General features: G+C 35.5%; 1 protein-coding gene across 1 annotated transcript in view; it reads right to left on the reverse strand.

The window, feature by feature from the left end:
* Positions 1–25,794, reverse strand: part of LOC136968920 (ubiquitin-conjugating enzyme E2 J1-like) — a 38,550-nt gene extending 12,756 nt beyond the window's left edge. Inside the window, exons 1-4 of the mRNA XM_067262990.1 lie at positions 25,623–25,794; positions 11,988–12,061; positions 11,645–11,776; positions 16–100 (exon numbers count right to left, since the gene is read on the reverse strand). Coding sequence (XP_067119091.1) covers positions 16–100; positions 11,645–11,776; positions 11,988–12,061; positions 25,623–25,653 — 322 coding nt within the window. The 5' untranslated portion in view covers positions 25,654–25,794. The remainder of the gene's footprint in view (positions 1–15; positions 101–11,644; positions 11,777–11,987; positions 12,062–25,622) is intronic.
* Positions 25,795–26,049: the final 255 nt, after the last annotated feature.

A 26,049-nucleotide genomic window follows, 5' to 3' on the forward strand; every position in this document is an offset into this window, starting at 1 on the left:
TTTCGGCAAACTTACTGGACCAAGATGGTTGCCACGATTCGGGATGATGGCCAGATATACTAAGGCAGATTTTTTTTTGAATTTCAAATCTTCCATTTGGCTAAATACAAACATTACAAGAAACTAATTATTGAAAATAAAATGCTTTTAATTATTTATATCTATCCATCTATCTATATATGTATATATAAATGGACGTGTTTGTGCCTATATTTCACTCTGCAATCGCACATGGTGTTTGTGTGTGGTAGTAGCCCCAAGTCTCCCATCGTGCACTATGGTGGTTGTGTCTTGATAGCTATAAGGGTGTGGGAGATACGGGAGTTGAAAGTGGTTGACTTTGAAAATGTGTGACGCTTCAATGAGAATGTTCCAGAACCTAGAGGTAAAATTTGGTACACAGATAGGGTACATCATGAAAACGCAGACTAAGAAGGGATTTTTTGAAATTCCCCCCGCAGGGGGAGAGGGAGAGCATTAACCTGAAGAATGGCTTCTATTGTACTATTTTAGATGCAAACTTTTCTATTTAACTACGTTTTAGTAGGGTACGCAATGAGAATGAACACTAAGAAGAGATTTTTTGAAATTCTCCCACGGGGGAGAGGGAGAGCATTAAGTCTTAACTTGAAGAACGGCTTCTACTGTACTATTTTAGATGTGATTTTTTGTTTTTAATTACGTTTTGGTCTTCATTGAGTACTTAGGGGTATTAAATTGATAACATTTCAGACATTGTTATAAATATTTTTTATATATTTCAATTTTTTAACCAAATGTTCGAACCGTTTAAAATTTGAATTTCTTTTTGCATATTGGTTCGATTATAGAATGATTGTAAACGTTCCAGAAAATTTATCAAATTAAAAACAGCTTGTTTGATTCTCAGCAATTCTCATCATTCTCAGTGATAGGTGTTAAATAACAATTACTATGGTTGTTGAAATACTGAATGTAAATAGGGTTTGCTTGCAAAATCTGCACAAGTGAAGCCGCGGGTAACAGCTAGTGTATATATGTGTGTATATATATTTATATATATATATATATATATATATATATAATCAGATGATTGATAATAATAATAATAATAATAACTCTCCCGTGGTCACCACCTGGTCGTGGTGGGAGAGCCCAGTAATTTTACTGATCCATAGGGCAATGCAGGCTGGAGCATAAGCTCCTGGTAGGGACACCCATGCCAGTAAGGTCTATGGGGAGAAATGAAGCTAAGAGTGACCACGCCCACATTCTGTGGAGATATTCATCATGGTAATAACTAGATCAAAGTGTGATACCGGCTCGGACGTCGCCCGGGTTAACAAAGTCCGCGTTCGTGGGTTAGGCAGAGGCTCACGTTCGAAAAATAGGTCACAGTCTCCCTTGGTTACCGGTGGCGAAAGCAGCACCGGCCCAAGCATGGCTACTGCAATGCCCTCAACAGATGTGAGGAACCAACCCAGCCTTGGTGTTTCTGTGGCAATGCATCCACAGACCACAAAGGCTGGAAAACCACGCCAACGGATGAAATGGACAGTAGAAATGAACAAGTTTATCATCTGTACTTATTACACCATCACAAAACTCGAAACAAACATGACAGCATACAGACAACAACTACACCATAGATTCACACAACAGTATCCTCATCTCACTGTCACCGAACAAAGGGTTGTTGATCAAAAAAGAACAATTATACACAACAACCTTATTCCACAAACAACACTTGAACTTATCAAACAACAGGTTGCTGATCAAATACATCAACAAACAGAAACATCTAACATTAATGAAGATCATGTAACCTGTCAGGATAATCCAGCAACAAGCATTGATAATAACACACATACAACAATTACCACTAATGATACTACAGACACTTCCTCATCCATCACTGATAACATAGACTTGGATTTAGTTAATACGCTCTCACTTATATTTCAGGAAACACTCACTAAATATACAGGTACAGATCCCACACAACGACCACGAATACCAAAAATCAACACGTCAAAGGAAGTAGGAAAAACACTAAATTATGTAAACACTCACTTACTACCACACTACATTCATTCAATTTCTACACTCGCAGACATTCATACATTAGTTTATGCTGGGGCAGTCACAGTAGTGACACACCATGGACTGAAAGTACAATCACAGACAAATACACAGAAAACACAATTCTATCACAAGCCTGCCTGGCAGAGAAGAATAGAAACACAAATAAATGACATTAGACAGCAATTAGGCAGGCTAACACAATACACTAAAAACAACATAACACCCAAATTAAGGAAACAGCTCAAAAACATTTTCAAGAAAATAAAAACACACACAAAACATGAACATCACAACACACGCATTACAGAATACATTGATACACTAAAACAAAAACTTGCTGCCAAAGCACGTAGACTCAAACGATACAAAACATGTACACTACGAAAACAACAAAATAAATTATTTACAAACAATGAAAAACTCTTTTACAGACAAATTAATAACAAAGCAAACACTGATACACAGCACAGTGGCACACCAACAGAAGAAGAACTCACAACATATTGGTCTTTTTTTTGGTCCAGTGCTGTCACGCACAATGCTGAAGCAAGCTGGATCGAGAAGGAAAACAGAAACTTACACAACATACCAACTATGCCCTGTATTGAAATAAGCATACATGATTTCCAATACACTGTTAACAGAACACACAACTGGAAGACACCTGGTGTAGACTACATTCACAATTTCTGGTACAAAAAGTTTACATCACTGCACCAGGAACTAGCTAAACACCTAACACACATCATCATCAATCCACAAGACATGCCAAATTTTCTTACTCAGGGCATCACCTACATGAAACCTAAAAACAACAATACCACAGACCCCACACAATACAGACCAATTACATGTCTTCCAACACTCTACAAATTATTGACATCCTGTATTGCAAACAAAATATACAAACATGTTGAAGAACACGACATTCTAACAGAACAACAAAAAGGTTGCCGTAGAAATCACAAGGGATGCAAAGAACAGTTACTCATAGATTCAGTCATTCTACGGCAAGCACACAAACAACACAGAAACATACACATGGCATATATAGACTACAGAAAAGCATTCGACAGTGTTCCACACAGTTGGCTGCTACATATTCTACACATGTACAAAATACATCCATCACTCATTACATTCTTCTCAAAACACTATGCAGCACTGGAGAACAACACTACATCTCCAGGTTAGTAACACTTCCATACAAACAAACCAAATTTTTATTAGGCGAGGAATTTTTCAAGGAGATTCCTTGAGTCCTCTCTGGTTCTGCTTAGCCCTGAACCCATTATCCAACATGTTAAACAACACGCAATATGGTTACAATATCAGACACAAAAAAACAACACAGTTTACACTGTCACATCTCATGTACATGGATGACATAAAACTTTATGCATCCACACAAAAACAACTTCATCAACTCCTACAAATCACACATTCATACACCAAGGACATACAAATGGAATTTGGCCTAGATAAATGCAAAACAGTTCACATAGAAAAAGGAATCCTGAAGAAAGAAGATTTTGCACTTGGAAATGGAGACGTTATTGAATCCATGGAAGAGGGCGAGTTCTACAAGTATTTAGGATTCCAACAGGCCAAACTAACAGAACATACACAAATAAAGCAAAGATTAATTAAAGAATACCAAAGTAGGTTAAATGCTATTCTCAGAACACAATTAAATGCAAAACACACAGTTAAAGCAATAAACACATATGTCATCCCAGTACTCACATATTCTTTTGGAGTTATACATTGGACTCACACTGATCTTGAGCAACTCCAAAGGAAAACAAGAACAACACTTACTAAGCATAAACAACATCATCCTAAATCTGCCACAGAAAGATTAACCCTTCCACGTAAAGATGGCGGACGTGGCCTGATTGACATAGTTAACCTTCACTACAAACAAATACAGTCACTGCGAGAGTTTTTCTACAAAAAACAAGAAACATCACAATTACATAAAGCAGTAACTCTAGCAGACTCGAATAACACACCATTAAACTTACACTCGCATCATATGGACACAACACAACATATAAAAAGCATAGACACCATTAAGCAATCGTGGGCTCGAAAGGCACTCCATGGCAGGCATCCTTACGATCTGGCCCAGGATTTTGTTGACAGAACTGCGTCAAACAGCTGGTTAGCTCGGGGATGCCTCTTTGGGGAGACGGAAGGATTCATGATTGCCATACAGGATCAGGTCATAAATACTAAAAACTACAGAAAACACATACTCAAAGATGCAACACTCACAAATGACACATGCAGAAAATGTCACATCATGCCAGAAACTATACAACACATCACCTCTGGTTGCAAGCTCTTGGCACAGACAGATTATTTACACAGACATAACCAAGTAGCAAATATAATACACCAAGAGCTTGCAAAGAAACACAAATTAGCAGACATCCACGAACCATACTACAAATACATTCCACAGACAGTATTGGAAAACAACACGCACAAAATGTACTACGACAGAGCCATAATCACAGATAAAACAATTTACCACAACAGACCAGACATCACACTCATTGACAAACACAATAAAATCACATACATTATAGACATATCCATTCCAAACACTCACAATATACAAAACGCATGCACTGAAAAAATTAGCAAGTACACAGAACTCGCCCAGGAAATAAGGCATCTGTGGAGGATGGATGGGGTGCTTATTGTACCTGTTGTTCTCTCCTCTACAGGTGTCATACCACACACACTACACAAAAGCCTGGGCACATTAGAATTGAATAGAAACACATACATCACTCTACAGAAGGCCACTATATTGAATACATGTCATATTGTGAGAAAATTCCTGAATACAGACACACACACTGACACACTTCTTTAATTTCTGTCTTGGTTACTATGCCTTGACTTTGGTCCGGCATAGTACATAGCCACCGGTGTTAACCGAGTATATCTAACTTAACCCAACATAATAATAATAATAAGTGCAGAGTCCAAACGGTTAGGAGTTGAAAGTTGGTACACAGGGTATGTCACGAGAATGTACACTAAAAAGGGAATTTTGGAAATCCCCCATGGGGCAAGGGAGCGAGTTAAAGATTACCCTGGAGAATCGGCTTTTAATATACTATTTCAGATGCGGTTTTTTGCATATTTGATTGCGTTTTAATAGGGGTATGCCATGAGAATCCACGTTAAGAAGGGATTTTTGGAAATTTTCTCCACAGGGGAGTGGAAAGGAGTTAAGGCTTACCCTGAAAAACTCGAGTTTTACTGTACTATTTCAGATGCAAATTTTTGTGGTTTTACTGCATTTTAATAAGGTGTGCCATGAGAATGTACAGTACAGTACATTAAGAAGGGATTTTTTGAAATTCCTTTGCGGGGGAGAGGAAGAGAGTTAAGGATTACCCCAAAGAATTTGGGTTGTACTGTATTATTTTAGATGCCTTTTTTTGCATTTTTAGACCCTTCTAAAAATTCTCAACAATATTTAGTGTTCCGTCGTATTTAAAGTTGACACGGGGAGCACATGCGCATAAGGTTGTATTATTCAAAATCTTTGTCTTAATGTTTGATTTTATGTTCAAATTTATATTTATGAATGATTCTAGAAGATCCAATTTATTTTTGGAATTAAGTAATCCTGAAGAGGAACTCAAAAAGAGTTACGAAAACATTTGTTATTCATCACTTAGTGGTACTATGCACTGGTTAGTGGTTGCAGTGAGTCTTGATTATCGTTATTCCTGTGTTATTCCTGTGTGGTAAGCAGATATCTAAAAGTTCTTTAATTAGTCTCGGAAGAGAGGGGACTTAATTCTTGCACCTGGTGAAAACAAGTGAGATTAGCGATAATCTAATATTAAATCTTTGCTATCGTTACTTTTTGCCCAAGCAATGCTGGGCTCATCTGCTAGTATTAAAATAACACATCATTTGTGACATAATTTTCTGTCAAAATAATTTCTTGTACAAACTACTACAAATATTTAGAAAAGTAAAATCATTCTTTATATTACATTAATTTTATTGTGAAAGTAATTGTAAAAGGATTTCTAAATAAATTTCTGTTTTGATTTAATTAATTAATTTCTAAATAAATTTCTGTTTTGATTTAGTTACCCACACTTCTGAATTCAACTCTTGCTGAATTAACTTAAAACTTCAGTAAATTATATATACAGGCATACCCCAAGTTTGTATGTGTTCCATCAAATAGTAGTTGTATTGTGAATTGCATTTCCCATACATTTTTTTTAATATTTATTTTGAGCAATGGCCAATAATGTTTCATGCTCCAGCATTCTGCAGAGGTTGCCCTCATGAAATTGTGTGATACTGAAAGAAAGAAGAAGAGATTAATGTCTCTGTTAATATTTCTAGATATCAAGGGTGCATTTGACAATATTTTGTGGCCCTCAATTTTAAAACTTATCAATGATTTTCATATCACTGATAAGTTTTAAAATTGAGGGCCACAAAATATTTTTAACTTGCCAAGTATTTTTTAAAAGATAGAACAGCTGAGCTTAAATTGGGCTTTGTCAAAAAAATTGCTCCCTAAATAAAGGCTGTTCTCAAGGCTCAGTATCTGGGCCCCTATTCCAGAATGTTATTATAAATGACTTGCTAATTAAATTATCAGACTTTCTGTTCAACAGTTATAAAATCAGCTATATCATTAAAAAATAATTATTGACAATTTGTCAAATTTTCTTAAAACCTAGACATTTTTGGTCTTCACCCAGACACATGAAATAAAAACCAGACAGGTAGCAACACTTGTAATGGACAAAGTGTCGTACTGGTGGGGATAGCTAAGTCGAATTATGGTAGGGGTAGAAATATATAATGGATAATGGCTGTATTTGCAGTTTATTTTATTGTGAGATGGTCATAACCTGAGGTACAACTGTATTATATACACAGATACACACACACATACTCATTCATTCATTAAAATAATTGCATTAAAAATTTATAATTCTATTTAATCAAATTACCAAAAACCATTAAATTTTATACTTTGTTATTAAGAATATCAAGTCTTCTTTCCTCTACAATAAAAATTTATTTATATTCCAATACAGTCTCTCCAACCTTAAAATTCCCGGTACATAAGACGACAGTTAACACATAAACTAACGTTTTCGATCCTCCACCGAGGTCTTCGTCAGGTTGTGATCATGGAATGCGAAAAGAATCGAACGCTTTCGAAATTCAAAAAAAAAAATCGAATATCCCCGCGTGCAGTAAGCGTTTCGAAAGCGTTCGATTCTTTTCGCATTCCATGATCAACCTGACGAAGACCTCGGTGGAGGATCGAAAACGTTAGTTTATGTGTTAACTGTCGTCTTATGTACCGGGAATTTTAAGGTTGGAGAGACTGTATTGGAATTTATTTGTACCGGTAATCACGGGTGAAGACTGTCTTTCTAAATTTATTTATAACCATCGACGGCTATTACTGTGCCGACCGGGGACGCCAACGGCCACGGCCAGAAACATCCACTCGAGGCACTCGGTCAGCCATCGCAACCCTGGCAAGGTATATATATACAGGTACTCCTCACTTTACAACCTATCTGGTTAATGACCACTCGCACTTATGACCGATCCAGTTTCGACCTGCAATTCGGGGAATCCCCTTTCTCAGCTTGAGTGTCGGTCAGTGGCCAATGGTGACATGCGCACTAAGAGTACTATAATAGGCTTGCACTTACCATAATAGTGTTATAATCTATAATAGGCTAATAGCATACTATAATAGTATTTTTATGAATAAATTTGAAGTTTGTTGCATAATTTGTATAATTTTACAATGATCCTATATTCCCGGTGCAGGCTCCTCGCTTATCGACCAATTTGCTTAACGACGTAGTCGTCGGAACGGAATTCGGTCATAAAGTGAGGAGTACCCGTATACAAATATACACATCAAACGAAACCAGATATCATAAGCAAATACACCGACAACTGCCATAAATGATCAGGCTAAATTTTGGATAAATGATTATAGATTAGAAATAAATTTGGCACTGAGTTAGGTGTTAGGCACCATCTCTTATTAAAATTAATAATTATAATATTTAATTAATTAATTTAGATTAAACTGGAAGAAAAGAATCAGCCCAATTTAATCTAAATTAATTAATTAAATATTATAATTATTAATTTTAATAAGAGATGGTGCCTAACACCTAACTCAGTGCCAAATTTATTTCTAATCTATAATCATTTATCCAAAATTTAGCCCGATCATTTACGGCAGCTGTTGGTGTATTTGTCGAATTTCATTGTTAACAAGTTCACTTCATTAAATTTTAAACTTTCACTATCTAATAAATTAGATATAAGGTTGTAAATTTTGACCTTATATTGTGAAATTATCAACAATGTTTAGCTGAACTTTTTTATTGTAGATTTTATACTCTTTATAAATTTAAATGCTTTCATTTATGAAATAATCCTGGCATCTCGCATAATAATCAAACAGAAAACCTCTACAATATATGATTTACTTAGAAACACCACAGACCTTCAGAACAGTTGTAACCTACCAGGAGTTTACTTCATACCTGTGTAGGACAATACGTTGGAGCAACGACTCGTCTCTTAAACCAATACCTACAGGAAAACCTGATATCAATCAATAAAAATCAAACATCAACAGCATTAACCACTTTTGCATTGGAAAAGAAAGTACAGGCCTACATCTCATCCATTATTCAAGAAATTTGCCTAACACCAAACACTTAGAAAAATTAAAAATTTGTAAGGCTTGCAGGAATGCTTCGGCTATTAATTACGATGATGACAATACATTACTTCATTCATTTTTTTTTTTTTTCATTCATTTAGATTATTAATGTAACACGGTTACACGACCTGATGTCGCAAATGCATAATCAGATATAATACGATATATTTGTTAGTTGGTTTTACATTATTGGTTAGTTGATAAATTCTCCAGGCTTTCAGTAATGTATTACTGAAAAGCCTGGAGAATTTTATTTGATATTCAATAAGAAATATTGTAGGTTTTTGTGAAGTTGTCATTGCCACAGTCCAATCATTGGCCGACATTTCTAACCGAAAATATTCTATTTGATTTTGCTTTCAACTTTCGAATGTTGTATATAACTTGGTGTTGGTTGTTTAATACTACCAAAAATGTTCATTTTAAATTAATATTTGTAATTTTTTGTGTTTGATTTTTGGATTTTGTTTTGTTGTGCATCTATACTTGTTATTCAGTCTTTTGAAGTTGCAACATTAAATAAACTTAGTTAATGTAACAATCTTTTCACATCATTCTGTTATAGTTAAAGTTCAAAAGAGGAGACCTAAAATTTTGTTTAGTGTCTCAAAATATCCTAAAATTTGCAAGAATTTACTCCTAAAATAATATATGTTATAATATTTATAACACATAGAAATAAAATCAATACAATGCACTCTCTCTGTAATATTAATAATTTAAATTAATTAAACATTAAATTTAACTATTATTGTTAATTGTCTACTTGGACTTTACTTATTAATAGGACTTTATACTGGTGTTTATCGTTACCCTGTTAAAAATCAATTTTTATAAAATTTATCGACAACAGATGTCAGCACTTGATGGTATCGTCTTGTTTATCGTCTGTTTAACATATTTTTGTCCAGGTGGTGTTCTGCCGATTAAAAAAATTTTTAATTATCGATAGTTTTTCCTTAATTTTTCATTTTCTGATTATTTTTTATTTTATTTTTAGCATATCTATACAATAATATTACTATAATAAGTTCATTAATGCTATAATAAGTTTATTCAGCTATAATATGTTAATGCATCATAAATATTCAAGTTATGACCTTCAGTTCTGATATTTTATATATTTTTTTAATTTTTAATTGTTAATTATTTTTTAAATTTAAAATATCCGAAAATGTTACATCTATTGCTACTGGTAATCATATGTTTATTACGAAAATAAATAATCTTGTTTGATATAAAATGAATAAAGTATATTAGTTCATTATATTAGTTGAAAGCAGAATAAAGTTCAAATTTTAAACAAATGTTTGATATAATGTGCGATAATTTCACAACGAATAAACGTACGTGCATAAATGTTATATCAAATTGTACAGAACAATATTCTACGTCGTATTGGCTCAGTGACAATAAGAATGGAGTAAGCAGGCAATGTTAATTTTGACAAATAGTAACAAATTTTCAAGTCTGAATGTCAGTTATCATATATTATTATTTTTTTCTCATAAATGTTTCAAACAAACTTTATTGAAATATGTCGTATTTAAAACTAACTATATTGATAAATATATGTAATTTTTTTCATATGAATAAAATAATAATTTAATTTTTAGTGAATTTTTAAAATAATATTGCCTGATTCACCTATTTTGACCTTGGCCGTTTTACAAAATAAGGGGGCGTGGCAAACGGCAGGCTAAGGGTTAATAATTTAAATTAATTAAACATTAAATTTAACTATTATTGTTAATTGTCTACTTGGACTTTACTTATTAATAGGACTTTATACTGGTGTTTAAAGATTGGCACAGTAATGAGAGTTAGTTCAGGAAAGAACAAAATTTCTTTATTATATCGCCTGTAGTAATAATTTCTGTACACATATTATACGTGTTTCGGGCTAGCATGCCCCTCGTCGGCAGTATTACTACCAAACACATCCATTATTCAAGAAATTTGCCTAACACCAAACACTTAGAAAAATTAAAAATTTGTAAGGCTTGCAGGAATGCTTCAGCTATTAATTATTATAGACTAATTAATATAAAGTCCTGTTAATAAGTAAAGTCCAAGTGCTTAACCAATTAACAATAATAATAGAATTTAAGGACAGTAACGCTTTTACAATTAAATTTAACTGTTTATGTGCCAAGGTGGAAACATGAGTTAAGAGAGTTGTGATGCAAAAGAAAGCCATGTTGTAGCTCCAGGGAATCAGAGAAAAGTACCACTGTTAAGTTTGTCTTAATAAAGAGTTATCCATGTTATCTGGTTAGTCAAATCATTTATAATACACTCTCCTCCAAATGTCTGATCTAAAAAAAAAAAGGCAGAGGGACCAAAAGAGGCAGAGTGGACCATTTAAAGCTGATCACATCCTCTTTGGTTAAGTATGCAATTTCCAGCAGGTGGCAATAAACATTAAAGCTTTTTCTATGAGAAAATTCTCAAAAACAAAAGCAGATAGAACCAAACAGTTTTTTTGCATTAGAATCCTATTTAATTCTTCTATTAATGTATGGTTCAGAGTTTTCAAAATTGAATTTGTTGATTCTCTAACTTTAATTTTGAAAATTCTGAATGAAACATTAACAGAAAAATTAAATAAGATTTAATGCAAAAAAACTGTTCAGTTCTATCTGCTTCCATTCTCAAGAATTTTCCCACAGAAAAAGCATTAATGTTTAACACCATCTGCTGGAGATTGCACGCATAACCAAAGAGGTTATAATCAGCATTAAAAACAAAATCAGCTAAAGTCTAATTCAATCAAGGATCATCTGTGGAACTCAATATTTAACTTACGGTTAAGAGAATTATACTTGGTGGTTTCATGGGATATTCGGGAGGTAGTACAATTCTTCCGTGATAAAGACCACTGTCAAAGTCGGTTTCGGGTGGACCCCTAACCGTGAAATGCCATTCAAAGAGATTTTCCTATAATATGAATGCAATAATTAAAAAAATTTGGTATTCATTTATCTTGTCAAGAATTTACCACTATTGTATTATTATATATTAATTTTTCTAGATAAATTAATATACTTATTCGGATAAATAATATGAATAAATGAAATTAAAATTATCACGAACACAATGAATTATAATACAATTATCTAACCATACAGCATTGACAAACGTAACTTACTTCAAGTGGTTGTGCATAATATTCTTCTGTAGGATTTCTCAATTCCATTGCTTCCTTCATTAATCTTTTGACAGCTAGAAATAATAAAATGCCATGAAAGTATTTTAAATTGAATAATTTCAAAATCATTTAAAAATTATTTTTATTTAAAAGAATGCATATCAACTCAAACTGGTACTTAGCAATTCTGCAGGTAAATCCATCTTTTAATTCCAGCAAATTGACTAATTCACCAGACAAATGTTTTTGCCCATCTTTTAATGATTGTCTTCAGGCCACTTATCAAACTTATATAATAGAAGAAAACTTAAATAATTACAACATATATAACAGTTTCTTGGAACATGTATTGTTAGTAGAACTGATTCAAAATTCTAACAAAAATTATAAGTAAATAATTTTTATTCCTTTTACTGTTTTTGTGGTATTCTGTGTGTAGTTATATTCTTTTAAAAAGAAATTAAGTTTGAAAACTAAGGTTTCACAGTAATTAAATACAGAATGATTTGGAGTGTTTAATTATTAATATTAGTGGTATCATAGCCTGAATTAATCTGGCAAGCATTTGGTTTTAATATAACTATTGGGCTTAGAGATGTTTATATATCTACACAGAACAGTTATTTTTACACGACATCCCAAATGTGGATGAGGAAAAAGAAAGAATATAAGTAATTAAACTTTAAATTACCGTATTTTACGGACTATAAGACGCACCTTAATTTTGGAGGCAATTTTTCGAAGAAAAAAGTGCGTCTTATAGTCCATAAACTACGGTAATAAAAAAACTACTAGAAACTACAACACCATCCATTTATTGGGATTAAATTTAAAAAACTCCCACTATCATTCGTCCATCTGTCTGTCCTTCCTTAATCTTGAAAACGGAATTAGATAGATGAAAGTCAAGACTAGATATGAAAAGCTTAGGGGCACGAGACCCTGATTAACTATATATAAACTTCTAGTTTGGACTGGAAGTCATGCTATTTCAATTGAAAAATTTTCTCCCAAAAGAAGTTAGATAAATGATAGGCATGACACTATTGCTAACAGGAGAAGTATGATGTACAGGGGCAAGACACTACTAATTTGAAGTAGAGAACATATATTTTAAATTAACTTAATTAAAAACATGATTAAAAATTGCAGCTTGGCATTGTGACCATGTCACAATAAATATTTGCTCATTTTTATATTGGCCATCTCAACAGAACCATTCTGAATAAATTAAAGTTTTGGCATTCACATTCTGATACAATGGAAATACTAATTGTACAAGCATTCTGACACACACAAGAAGTAAGATTACATATTATGAGTGGCTACTGCAGATAGATATCCTAGGAAAATTATTGAGCAATTTTTCAACCAAAACTGAAGATTGCCGACACCCTCGGAGAACAGACACGTAACAGTTGTTAATCACAACAGAAAATTGCAAGCAATATACAAAGATGTTGCAATAAACACAAACCCAAAATTAAGTTACAAAAGTTATCTACTCCTTAGAAATGACAAAAAAAGTGTACAGAACAACATTCTGAGATATATACCATTCTAGTTAGAGATGATAGATACAACAACTTTTAGTATGTTGGTGCTATAGCATGTTCATTATGGGCCAAACTTAAAAGAACACGAATATACAGTAGAGCATCGATTATCCGACTCAATTGGGGACCGAGGTTGGTCGGATAACTGGAAAAACGAATAACCAAAAAGTATGAAAAAATACATTATTAGTATAGTGTATTAGTATATCCCATGTAATAAGCATATTAGTATATCGCTATTAACCTACTTTGCGTTGAATTTTCGTCGATGTCAAGCCTAACAATTTAAAAAAAAATAATAATCCCCGTTAAATTATTTCTTTATTTTGCACAAAATAAATACAGAAATAAAGAAAAAATAGAAAATTAAGCCTGGTTTAGATATTGGCCTCCCTTTCATGGTCGAACCAGTGTTTCCAGCTAAAACATGCAAAAATTTAACAAAAATAATATTAAAGTAACCAAATATTGTAGCGCCACATCACTAGCGAACATTTGAATTTGCCGACTAGAACGCGGTCGGTTAACCGACGCGACAGTCGATCGGGGATCGGATAATCGATGCTCTACCGTACCATCAAAAAGAAACCGTGTTATCTCCTTAGCATATATAAACATCCCGAAGCCCAATAGTTTAGTAATATGCCAAACAACGTTTGGAATATTACTGAATAGGAGGTATTACCTCCTAAACAGCATTTGTCACACATTTCCCCCCCTTACTCACGTGTAGTTAAAAGTAATGGGATTATTGAAAATATATAGATCTTCAAGAAAGCATAAATGCGTTAAGGTAAAGGTGATGGAGGATCTTGCAAGTGCATGGAAGCACAGCGAGATATTCTGACCCATTGCATGATGTTCCAAAACCCTATGTGTATGCTTACACATAGGGTTTTGGAACATCATATATATATTCATATTTTTGAATATATCAACATATATATTCAAAAGTAGGTCTAACTGTATTGGTGATTATCATTAATTCTGTTTTTTGTTAATTTCTATTTTTATTACGTACGCTGTGGATTTTTCTTGTTCTCTTTTTTTTCCCTCATCTGCATTCAAAATGTCATTTAAAAATTGTAATCATTCTGCGTAGAATGGAGTTCCACCAACAATGCATGTTCCAAAAACCAGTCCTGTATGTTTTGATGTTTTTGAATTTTGTTCCAATATATAATTTTGCTTAGATAAGTGGCCCGAATATCATTAAAGGATAATCAAAAACATTTGCCTAGTGAATTAAAGTCATTTTGCTAAAATTAAAAAGGTGTGTATAGGTGTAGAATTTAAAAAAAAAAAAAACAAAATTAGTTCATTCCAAATTATTAAATACAATATTTGGTTAACTTCTATCATTAAATCTTATAAAACAATGTATTGATATGTTCGGATAATATTTCTAAAGTCCAAAATCAAAACTAGGCTTGAAGAGATAACTTGTAATAAAATGAAAACCATACATGCTTTTCCAGCAAAGGATTTATTTGGTTTATTTTATAGACCTGTCTCGAGTTTCAAACTACAAAATTCCGAAATTCCAAACTGGAATGTTTCAAACATTTGATGACATTATAAAGTTTTTTTTGTAAATATTGTAATTTTGTATACATAAAAATATATTTAAACAAGTACATATTAATGAAAACTTGAATACATAAAATATATATAATAAAAAAATACATATAAAGTGAACAACAGGAACTCCTTATGTCAATGCATTTTTATATATAATAAAACAATGTACAATAAGAACTGCTTACCGGTGTGCGACAAAAAAACAAAAGTTCACACACACGTTTTCGAACTCCCGAGCTCTTCTTCGGGTGTTAAAATGATGTCTGGTGGAATGTAAAAAACTTTTGGAGTACAAACATTCAATGAATTGTTCGAATCCAGTGCACAAGAATGGGACCTATGAGAAATGGGAAGAAGACAGTTGGAGAGCAAAGTCCTTCCACAGTTCCTACCCAACATCCTTTTATACAGGAGGTACAGTACATAGACGATATCACCTTTTGGAGGACAGTACCAGATTTGATGGCCTTTGTAGATATTAACAATAATCCATATGGGTTGACCCTTGAAACGGAACAAGCTAACCCCAGATCCACTTCCTGGACATAAATATCAGAGTGGAAGGGTCAGCTATCCACACATCTGTATTCCGTAAACCAGGTTTCGATGTCCACATACATACCAGTGGGGTCGTGTCATCCTTTTCCATATAAGACTGCAGCTTACAAAGCTTTAATAACGAGGGCATTTACACATTCTTCTACTCCGCAAGCTCTTGCTGCCGAATTAATGCTTATACAGTGCATAGTCTCCACCCGTGGGTACCCCAGGTTACCATTAAATTGATTGAACATTATCATCGCACACACCGCAGTGGTCGATGTGCCGAGGGACAATCAACACTAGGACGAAGAACGGGTCCCTATCACATTTAATCTGTACTTAAAATCATTGTATACCGAAATCGCCAAGAAACGCCACGTACCGGTCACATTCGGGAGGTGCCCGACCATTTTTGACACCCTCCGCTATGGGAAGAACCCCCCTCAACCAGAACAGACTCCCTGGTGTTTACACTATCCTCATTAGGGACAAAAGATTTGATAGGGACCTAGTTTACATCAGCTCAACTAAATGCTCCTTGGGGGTCAGAGTACAGGAGCATCTTGCAGACTCACAGCATGCGAGAAACACCACAGCCCTCGCCATACACACCACTGATCCGGACATCGTGGCAGACTTTAACCGGGTGAGGCTCATCCCTGCTTCGCCCCCCACAGAATACCTAAGATGGTTATAGGCCGTACGCACATTTAAATCTAGCTTCACCTCCATGTACATTAATTATATAAAGAGCAGTTGGTTTTGTCAGTAGCAGGTGCCGATTGACACCGATATTAAAATGTTAAGCTCTGCTAGGCATCCGAAAGTGGAAGTATGAAATGTCAAATTTTTCTCATGTGCCGGATTTGAACGATTAATTGAATGTTCATACTCCAAAAGTTTTTTTACGTTCCATCAGACATCATTTTAACACCCGAAGAACAACTCTGCAGATCAAAAATGTTTGCGTGAACTTTTCTTTTGTTTTTTTCTCACACACCAGTAAGCAGTTCTCGTGGTACATTGTTTTACTATACCCCGACGATGCGTGTTGTCGTTTATATATAATAAATCTGTGGGATTATCAAAGAACGACCAAGAAAGAGCAAGCATTAGATAGGGATTGAGTGTCTTTATGGTTAATATAATTATTTTTCAATGTGGCCTTGAATATTTCCAATGTTTCAAGTATTCTTAAGCAAAGTCCAGACTCTCTTTATTATATTTGCTTCATTTAGATTTGTGGACAACCTGGACTATGTTGCGTACTGAGCTGAATTCGCTGCTGGTTTATTATCCACGTTGTATTTTTGTTCATTGATTCTGCATTTTAAAGATTGTTCAAATATATTTTTATATATATACAAAATTACGACATTAAAAAAATTTTTTATAAATAATGTCATCGAATGTTTGAAACATTCCAATTTGGAATTTTGTAGTTTGAAACTCAAGGCAGGTTTATAAAATAAACCAGAAGAGTTTGTTCTGTAAACTCCTTTTGCTGGAAAAGTGTGTAAGGTTTATTACAAGATAACATTTTTCTTGTAATAAAATGAAAATGAAATTTTTATAATGCTCTATAGCAGTAATTTTCAACTGATGTGCTGTGGCACACCAGTGTACCATGAGAGGATCGTAGGTGTGCTGTGAAAATTTCTGAAGGTTATTAAATAAATTATTTTTGAAAGAAGTCCAAAAGAACAATAAAATTAAAACCTCTTTAAATTGGTTATAGGAGTTTCTCATTGTTATAATAAATAAATGTATACATGATGTCGTAAAAAATATACATTCATAAGCAAATTTACATATGCATAATACTGGGTTATTTCATTTAAAATAAAATTTTCTTTAAATTAAAAGTGTATCTATAACTCATCGTAGACTGCATAACTTATCAAAACGACATACTCGGAACACCTTATAGATTTGCAGCCGTGTTAGTACCTAATAAACACGGCTGCAAATCTATAAGGTGTTCCGAGTATGTTGTGTATCTATAATTGTCCATATTTAGTTTCAATTATTTCAACTTAAAAATAGCAGGACATTGGGCAGATTCCTAAAGGCAATTATCGTGTCACTTTTTAAATGCAAATGTTAATGTTAAATGCTTAATGTTAATTGCTTTTCTTATGTAAATGGACATTATTAATTTAAATAACTATTGTTGTAATCTGCTGCTATTTTAAAGAACAATAATACTGTTTCATTTAATTCACAGAAAAATATAGACAAAAAGAATTAGGTTAAGTGGCGAGTAATATGGCGATAGAATGTTTACAAACAACTTTAACTCACTGATTTTTTTCTGTGTAAATTAATTTGTGTCGCAGAAATTTAGTTATAGGTACAAGTGTGCTGTGAGATAAAGGTTGAAAAAATTGCCCTATAGTTTATACCTACATATGAAGTTCTGTTTGTATGTATATATACAAATAAATATACCTTTCTACCCAGTTTTTCAACTGAAACTGGACAGAAACTGGGACAAACTCTAGCAGGTATGGAAACATACTGTAGTTAAAGATCTCTCTATATACACAAGGAATATTTCTGTTGGAAGCACCTCTTCTTGCTCATAAAGACGCCATTAAAGGATAAGGATAAACTGTTTTGTATGACATAAAAGCCAAAAAGCAGTGAATGTCAAGAGATGATATATTAATAGTAAGAACTGACAAAACTAGGGCATTGGTACTAATGAAACAGGAAATGATGCAGGTTTGAGCAATTAAATTATGACCATCAAATGCAATTACAGTGGTGCCTCATAGTTCAAATTTAATTCGTTAAGGAGGCTGTTCGAACTGAATCGTTCAAAGTTCGAGGCAGTTTATTCTGTTAGAAATAATGGAAAGTCAATCCATTCCCAGGCCCTAAACAATACCCATTTCGATAAACTTAAAATGGCAAGTATACATAATTAAATGCCCTAATAATAAATTAAAACAAGAAGACGATAAATAAAATGCATAAATACTGTATAATAAAATGAAAATTGCATTAACTAGTTTATAATGAAACATCTTTTGATTTCTAGTAGTATTTTACTATTTTATTATAGTGAAATACTACTAGAAATCAAAACATATGTTTCATTATAGAATTGTTTTGCATTCCAGCATAACTTGAGATTATTTTAACTGCGTTAACTAGTTGCATAATGTGGATTTTGGCATCTTAAACACGGCTGCCAGATCAGCCACATGTACTGCTTTAATTCTTTGTGATAAGTTCCTTTTTCATTTCAATTGTCAATATTACAACCTTTCTCTTAGGCTTTGTTGCTTCTACACACTTCTCAAATGCCATGGTTATATTGTGCATGGTAATGGTTATATTGTGTTCAACAAAAGTTTTTGTGTATTATTAATAGCTGTTGTTACTTAACATAGATTATATTTGAATGTTATACAAGAACATAATCTCATATTACTGCTAATGTGAGGTTGTGTTCTTTGCTTAAAAGCTTATTTTAAACTTATTTCTTCATATTTTGTTTGAATAACATCAAGTTCAAATGTCTTCAGATAAAAAGCATATCAGACATATTAAGTTCTCAGTTTCAGAAAGCATATAACACCATACAAACAGTAAATAAAATTCTTAATGTGTATGAGAAAGTGCTACTAAACTTCAAATATTAAAAAAGTACCAAACAACTACCAGATTACATTGGGCAACTTAATCAACGAAAAGTAGCCCGACGTAATCGACTGTATATTTATCAGGTTTCATAATGTTTATTTATTTAAAACACAATTCAAGAAATTTTGATCTAAAGGATACAAAATGTACGAGGTGCCCAAAAGTTGTAGACAAAGAAAGATTACAGGATGAAATTGTTAAAAATCTACAAATAATGCACAATATAAATAACCAAACACCAAAAACATACAAGTATAACACAAGAGTGAGAGATGACTTGGATGCACAACAGATTGTGTTTACACTTTGAGCGCATTTTCCCCTTCTTGCACAGTTTAAACTCAGATGTGAATTTTTGTCAAATTTACTGTTTGAACTCTGAAGTATTCAAAGTTACTCATTCCAAGCAGAGCCGGATTTACCAATCCAGGGGCCCTGGGCACAAATTCGGTGGGGCCCTGTCCACCTTTAAAAGTAGGCGAACTTGATGATTTAGAAAATTTACACAAAATACTATACTTTCAACTAGATTTCAACTAGGAAGTTGTAAATTTCATTTTAAAATAAGGTTATTGTAAACATACATATATTTTATTGTGTAAAGCTAATTATTTTAATTTAATTGAAAAATACCTATGTAAAATTTTTTTCCGAAAGTTTTCGATGTTTCGTAGGTTTATTCCCGGGTTTGGTTTTCTTTGCCTGTGGCCCTCGTGATTAGGCCACACTAGGCTGTCGCAGTAATAGGGAGGAAAAAAAATTATGTTTAAACATAGTTTTGCGGGGGCCCCTATTTTGTGGGGGCCCTGGGCACCGGCCCCAAATGCCCTTATGTAAATCCGGCCCTGATTCCAAGTACGAGGTACCAATGTATAATTCAGACGACTACTAAAAGCAAGTTAAAATGCAGTGTCATTTGTTTTTCTTTTTTTTCATTAGCTGGAGCTTTACATCTCACATATACTGTTCTAAGCTTCCCAGATACACCCAATCTATTTGCCTTTGCTAAAATACACAAAGAAGACATACAATTATCTCTAGCTCTACACAAATGTACTTCAGTTATTATGTTACAGAGATACAGTAGAATCTCATTTTGACGGATCACAGAACAACAGATTTTTCCCAGGTTCTACCAAATCAATGTAATTTTACCTCCATTTAGGATAACAGATTTTTTTTCTATCCGTATATATTGTAAACTTTGCATTTTTTCAACGTTTAATTAATATTTGGGTGTTTCTGGGAATTTGTAGAGTTCAATGATGTGCTTGTTACATCTGGGATATGTACAACTGAAGAACTGTACGAAGAAGATCAGTAGGCCGATACAATAAAGGAGGAACTGCCTGGTAAACGTTCCGATGCCGACCCAAGTATAGTGCTGAAATTTAGCAAGGCCACGGAGTCCTTCCAAGTCACGAAGACCCTCCCGACGAGTTTCGGTATAAATGAACACGCTGTACTGTATGTACATGACTTTGCTAATATCAAGTAAAGCAGCACCAAAGCAAACCAAACTGGAGAAGTCTTTTTTTAACAAACTGAAGTCAAGTGAAGTGCTAATGAGCATACATAATTTGCCTTTTTTTGTGCTTACAGTGTACAGTTTGTCAGCTTTTCATACACACGAACAGTATAATACATGATCTTATACATGTTTTTATAGAATAGAAGTATCAAGAGACTGAATAATTTAAAGTTCGGGTAGTTCGTCTATATAGAAGTTAAATAACAATTTTCCCGGGTAGGCAAAAAATCCATTGCGTGCGATATAACAGATTCTCGGAGCAACGGACAATTTTTGGTGGACCAAGCAATTCGTTAAAACGAGATTCTACCGAATGCATCTCATTTCTTCACATCTAGGTCGTTTAAGGTATAAAGAAGAAATCATATTGTCTTTTTCCATTAGATTTATTTACATGATAAATTAAATATAAGCAAGTACTTTCAACATTTCCTCATACAAAGAAAGAATATATAAAATTCTTTCTTCACTTCACAATATCTGCTTCATCCCATTTGTGCTCCCCAATATTAGCAATGACAGCCAAGAAAATTAAAATTTACAAAAGCAAACTGGAAGAGGCACGTATAAATGCAAGAGATGTGAAAGGCCTACCGTCGGCTTGGAAATTTATAGTCAAAAAGTTTTCCACAAATTTCTAATTTATACCTTAGTTTATAATTTCATGTTTTATAATATACCTTAATAATTGCTATTAATGTTTGTTTAAGCTATTATTACTGAATTTTTATTATTATATCTAATTTTGTTCTTTTATATTTATATTTATTTATATAATTTTTCTGTTATTATTTTTGTATTTAAATATATGTATTCTATTTTTGAAACGCCAATGTTCCAATCTTTTGGTTTAACCCGAGGATGGCCTATGGAATAGGCTGAAAATGTTAGTTTGTTTTCAATAAATTATCTCGGCAACATAAGGCACGATTTGATAATCTAGTCACACGTGAGTATACAAAGTTTTACAATCTAGGTTGTTGGAATACCTATTTACATGGGGGAACCCAAAAATAATGGAAAAAAATTCAGAAAAATCATGTATTTATTTTAACTTCACATTTTAATTTCCTTCAAAATACTTTCCATTATCATCAATACACTTGTCCAAACATTTTTTCCATTTTTCAAACACCTAAAAAATTCCTGTTCCGAAATACCTCTTAGCGCCTCAGTCGTTTTTGTTTACACCTCTTCCACTGTCTGAAATTGCTTCCCTCTGAGTTCCCTCTTCATGTTGGGAAACAAAAAACATTGCAAGGTGCAAGATCAGGCAAATAGGGGGTGGGGGAGGAGACTCAAACTGTTTCTTGTCAAAAACTTGCATAGAGCACTGTGTGAGAAGGCACGTTGTTGTGATGGAAAAACCAAACCCCCAAGCTTGTCACACAAGTCCCTTCTTTTCCTTCTCACAGCATCACGAAGTCTTTTGAGGACTTTCAGATAACAATGTCGATTGACTGTCTGATTTGGATGGATGAATTCAAAATGAGCAATTCCTTTCATGTCAAAAAAACAGATTAACATGGTTTTCATATTTGACTTCACTTGTCTAGGTTTTTTGGGATGAGGAGATCCTGATGTTTTCCACTGGCTGAAGTGATATTTGGTTTCCGGATCGTAACCATAACACCACGATTCGTCACCAGTTATCACCTTAGAAAACAAGCCTGGACCATTTTCCAAATGTTCTATCAAAGCCTGACAAGCTGCCAAGCAATTGCCTTTCTGATCTGTGTACAACAAGCACAAAACAAACTTTGTGGAAACTCTTCTCGTGCCGAGTTTGTGTGAAAAAATTCACCGAATTTAACTCTGTAAAATGCCAGACAAATCAACGAGTTCATCAACGGTTCGACAGCATCAGTAATGCAAAGTAAAAATCAAATCTTTTATTTTTGTGGAAAATGTTAGGAAAAATCAATCCCTTTTTTTTTCTCCCCTTAAAGTACCCCCCATAAGCCTTTGACAGCAGACAACTATCAATGGCACAAATTCCCATTTTATCATTTGACAATATATGTACAAAGTATTCATTACGTGTGTGTTTGAAAGTAGCAGAAAACAACATATATCATGTATATAAAATGTTTAGAACAATAATTAATACAGTGGTATATCTTACTTTGAACACTTCAGAGTCCAAATGCTAAATTTGACTCTTAAACCTAAAACCCATTTTCTATTAATATAAAAAGTTAAGTCCAGTCCTTAGAGAAAAATACACAGAGGACCATCTGTAAAAAGGTATCCCGATTTAGAAGAAAGAAGGGTACAAGATAGAATAACGAGTAAACCTTCACAAAGTTACCGTAGACGGAGACGGGCAAGGGGAAAATTAATCCGACCTCCGACGATTCGAACCAATAAAACATTAAAGTAAAAAACGAGGCCGCGAGTTTCTTTTTATTCGAAAGAAGAGAATTTCAACGAAAAAGGAAAGTACAGATTATGCCGACGTCGGAGTAAATCTTGATTTTTTGGGGCTCGGGGCTCGTCGACGTCCGATGGGGCCCCATTTTCACCAAACCTAACCTAACCTAACCTATTAATTGTTTTTTACTATAAGATAACTGTTCACTTTTAATGAAAAAGTATTAAAACTTTATGATAATAGTTGAATTTTTGCGAGCCCTGGACACTTAAGAGTCCGGGGCTTAAGGCCTATTTATCTTTACGTACAGGTATAAGACAAAATAATAGAAACACCCCTTTCAAAATGTGTTGTACTTCGACCATCAAATACAGCCCTGCCACGTGTCGCAACAGTCTTCCATCCAGTGGTGGCGAAAAGGAAGGTATCGGTCGAGCATTTGGCAGCGTTACAGTTGCACAAGAAAATTCCGTTCCCAGCAAAGCATCATTACGTCCGACCCGTCCGACGCACGATTATCGGAGCTTGCCTCGCCGGAGCGTCCGTGTCTAGAACGGCCAACCTTATTGGTGTTTCAAGGTCCCGTGTCAAGGGTTACGACAGCCTACACAAAACTGGGAAAGGTGTCCTCTGCAAAGCAGAACAGCGGGCAAAAGTCAAAGTCGACCGACCGCGACAAACGAGCGTCGAAGAAGACGGTCGCCCGAAAACGTAAGACCACGCCGCCACAGATAACCTCCGAGACGAACACCCGTCTCCGGAACCCCGCATCCACCAAAACTATTCGACGGGAGCCGCACGCCGCGAGCACTCGTGGCCGAGTAGCCGTCCCAAAGCCGTTAGCGTCGCCGCAGAACGCCACGAAGCGACGACGGCGGTGCCGAGACCACCGAAACCGAACACGACGGCAACGGGAACGGGTCGTCCGGTCCGACGAATCGTCACTTACATCGTTTCGGACCACCGGACGCGCGCTCGTCCGGAGAACACCGGCGGAGGCATTTCGCGTTCGCCGCCCGGTTCCTACCGCGAAGCACGGAAGGGACTCCGCGATGCCGCGGGGAGCGAGGTCCCGAGGGAGAAGGTCAGAAGCGAGCATTATCGCAGTATTCTCGTAGATCATTTACACCCTACGCTTCGCGCTCCGTTTCCCAGAGAACATCCTCTATTCCGAGACGACAATACCCCCGTACGCACGGCTCGCCGTATTCAAAAACGATCGAATCGGCATAACGACGAAGCGGAACATCTCACGCGGCGTCCCCGGTCCCACGATCTCGACGTCGTCGGGCCCGCACGGGGTTTTTTAGAGAACAAAGTCCGCGTTCGGTTTCCTCCTCCACGCGCACCACCCGAACTCGAGACTGCTCCGCGGGAGGAACGGCCGCGAATTCCCTTAAACCGTCCGCACGACCTTTATTTCTCGATCCCACGTCGGATACAAGCCCTAATTCGGGCCAACGTCGGCCCAACTCCCTACTAATAAATATTTTGCATTCTTTAACAGGCGTTCCTATTATTTCGTCCTATACCTGTAGATCCGCCCCTGTCGACGTCCATAAGTTCTACTTTCGCAATTATAATTTATATTTAACTATTTTAAGCGGTAAGGAAAATTTCGGCGGGGAAGAACTTGGCATTTTACAGACTCGTCGTCGGTTTCTCGTTTCGTTTTTAGGCTCGGAAAACGAATGGCCGGAACAAATTTTGGAAAAGTAAAGATATTGGGCAGAAGTCTTTTTATATTTTCGCTTTTGTTTTTCGATTTACCCCGAGCATTTCTTACCCATCCGAAGACGACGTTTCGGAACTGCCGTAGGAATAGCTTTTACGTAAATACTTTCGTCCACGAGCAAAGGCGAAAAGGTAGACGAAAGTTGTTTCGGCGGAAGTAAATTCTTTTTCCGAGTAATTAATTACTGGCTTACGTGGCGGTCGGCTTCCCACCGGAGCCGGGCGTTTTACCCGTAGAAAATTGAAATTTTCGGCCAGACGGAATTTAATTCGGACGCGTTTAGTAAAGCCGAAAAAATAGCGGACAGGCCGGAAGGATGCCGCGGAAAGGAGCGGACGATCCGTCCGAAGTCGGCCGGCGTCTACTCCGTTATTACAATAAACGACGCAAATTTTGGGGGCGGGCGCCTACCGGCCCGACGTCGGACGGCGCTTAACCCCAGGCGGAGCCACCTTCCGTCCGGCCCCGCCGCGCCTACGAATCGAACGTCCGAGTTCGTCGACCGACATCGACGCGTACGCCAGGAGAAAATTGACGCCGCGTTTATCGACCGGACGGAGGAGGAATCTGACCGATTCCTGGGCCGTCGATTCCCCTCTCCCCAAACGCCCATCGTCGGAAAGGAAGAACCGTGCCCGACCGCGCCCGACCCCGTCCTTACCCGGACTCTTCATGTTGTACTTCGTCTCCATCTTCTACCGTTCGATTGTGGTAAATTGTGCCGGACAGTCGAATGGATCGGGCCCGCCTTCGGACCCGTCTCTTCCGCCACGCGGCAAAACCTGTCGTCTCCCTGCCGAAGAAGTGGCGTCTACCGAGCCGCTACGTCACGCACCACCGTGGCGCCTCCTCTCGGTAAAAGTCCGAATGCCGGACCACGGACGGGAAATCTCGCGCTTACCGGCCCATCGAGTCGAGGGGGAAAAATAATAATAAACGTCCTCCGCCGACGTAGAAAAAAGATTCCGTGGGAGCTGCCGGGAAGAAATACTTTAATAAAAAGTACGCGATAAAAACTTGCTTTCTTGTACTTAGCTGGTGCCCAGTCGAAAAGTTTTATTTTCTGTTTTACTCTTAAAAAGAATTCG

The sequence above is a fragment of the Centruroides vittatus genome, unplaced genomic scaffold (assembly GCF_030686945.1).
Source record: "Centruroides vittatus isolate TY-2023 unplaced genomic scaffold, ASM3068694v2 contig_166, whole genome shotgun sequence".
NCBI classification, from domain to species: domain Eukaryota; kingdom Metazoa; phylum Arthropoda; class Arachnida; order Scorpiones; family Buthidae; genus Centruroides; species Centruroides vittatus.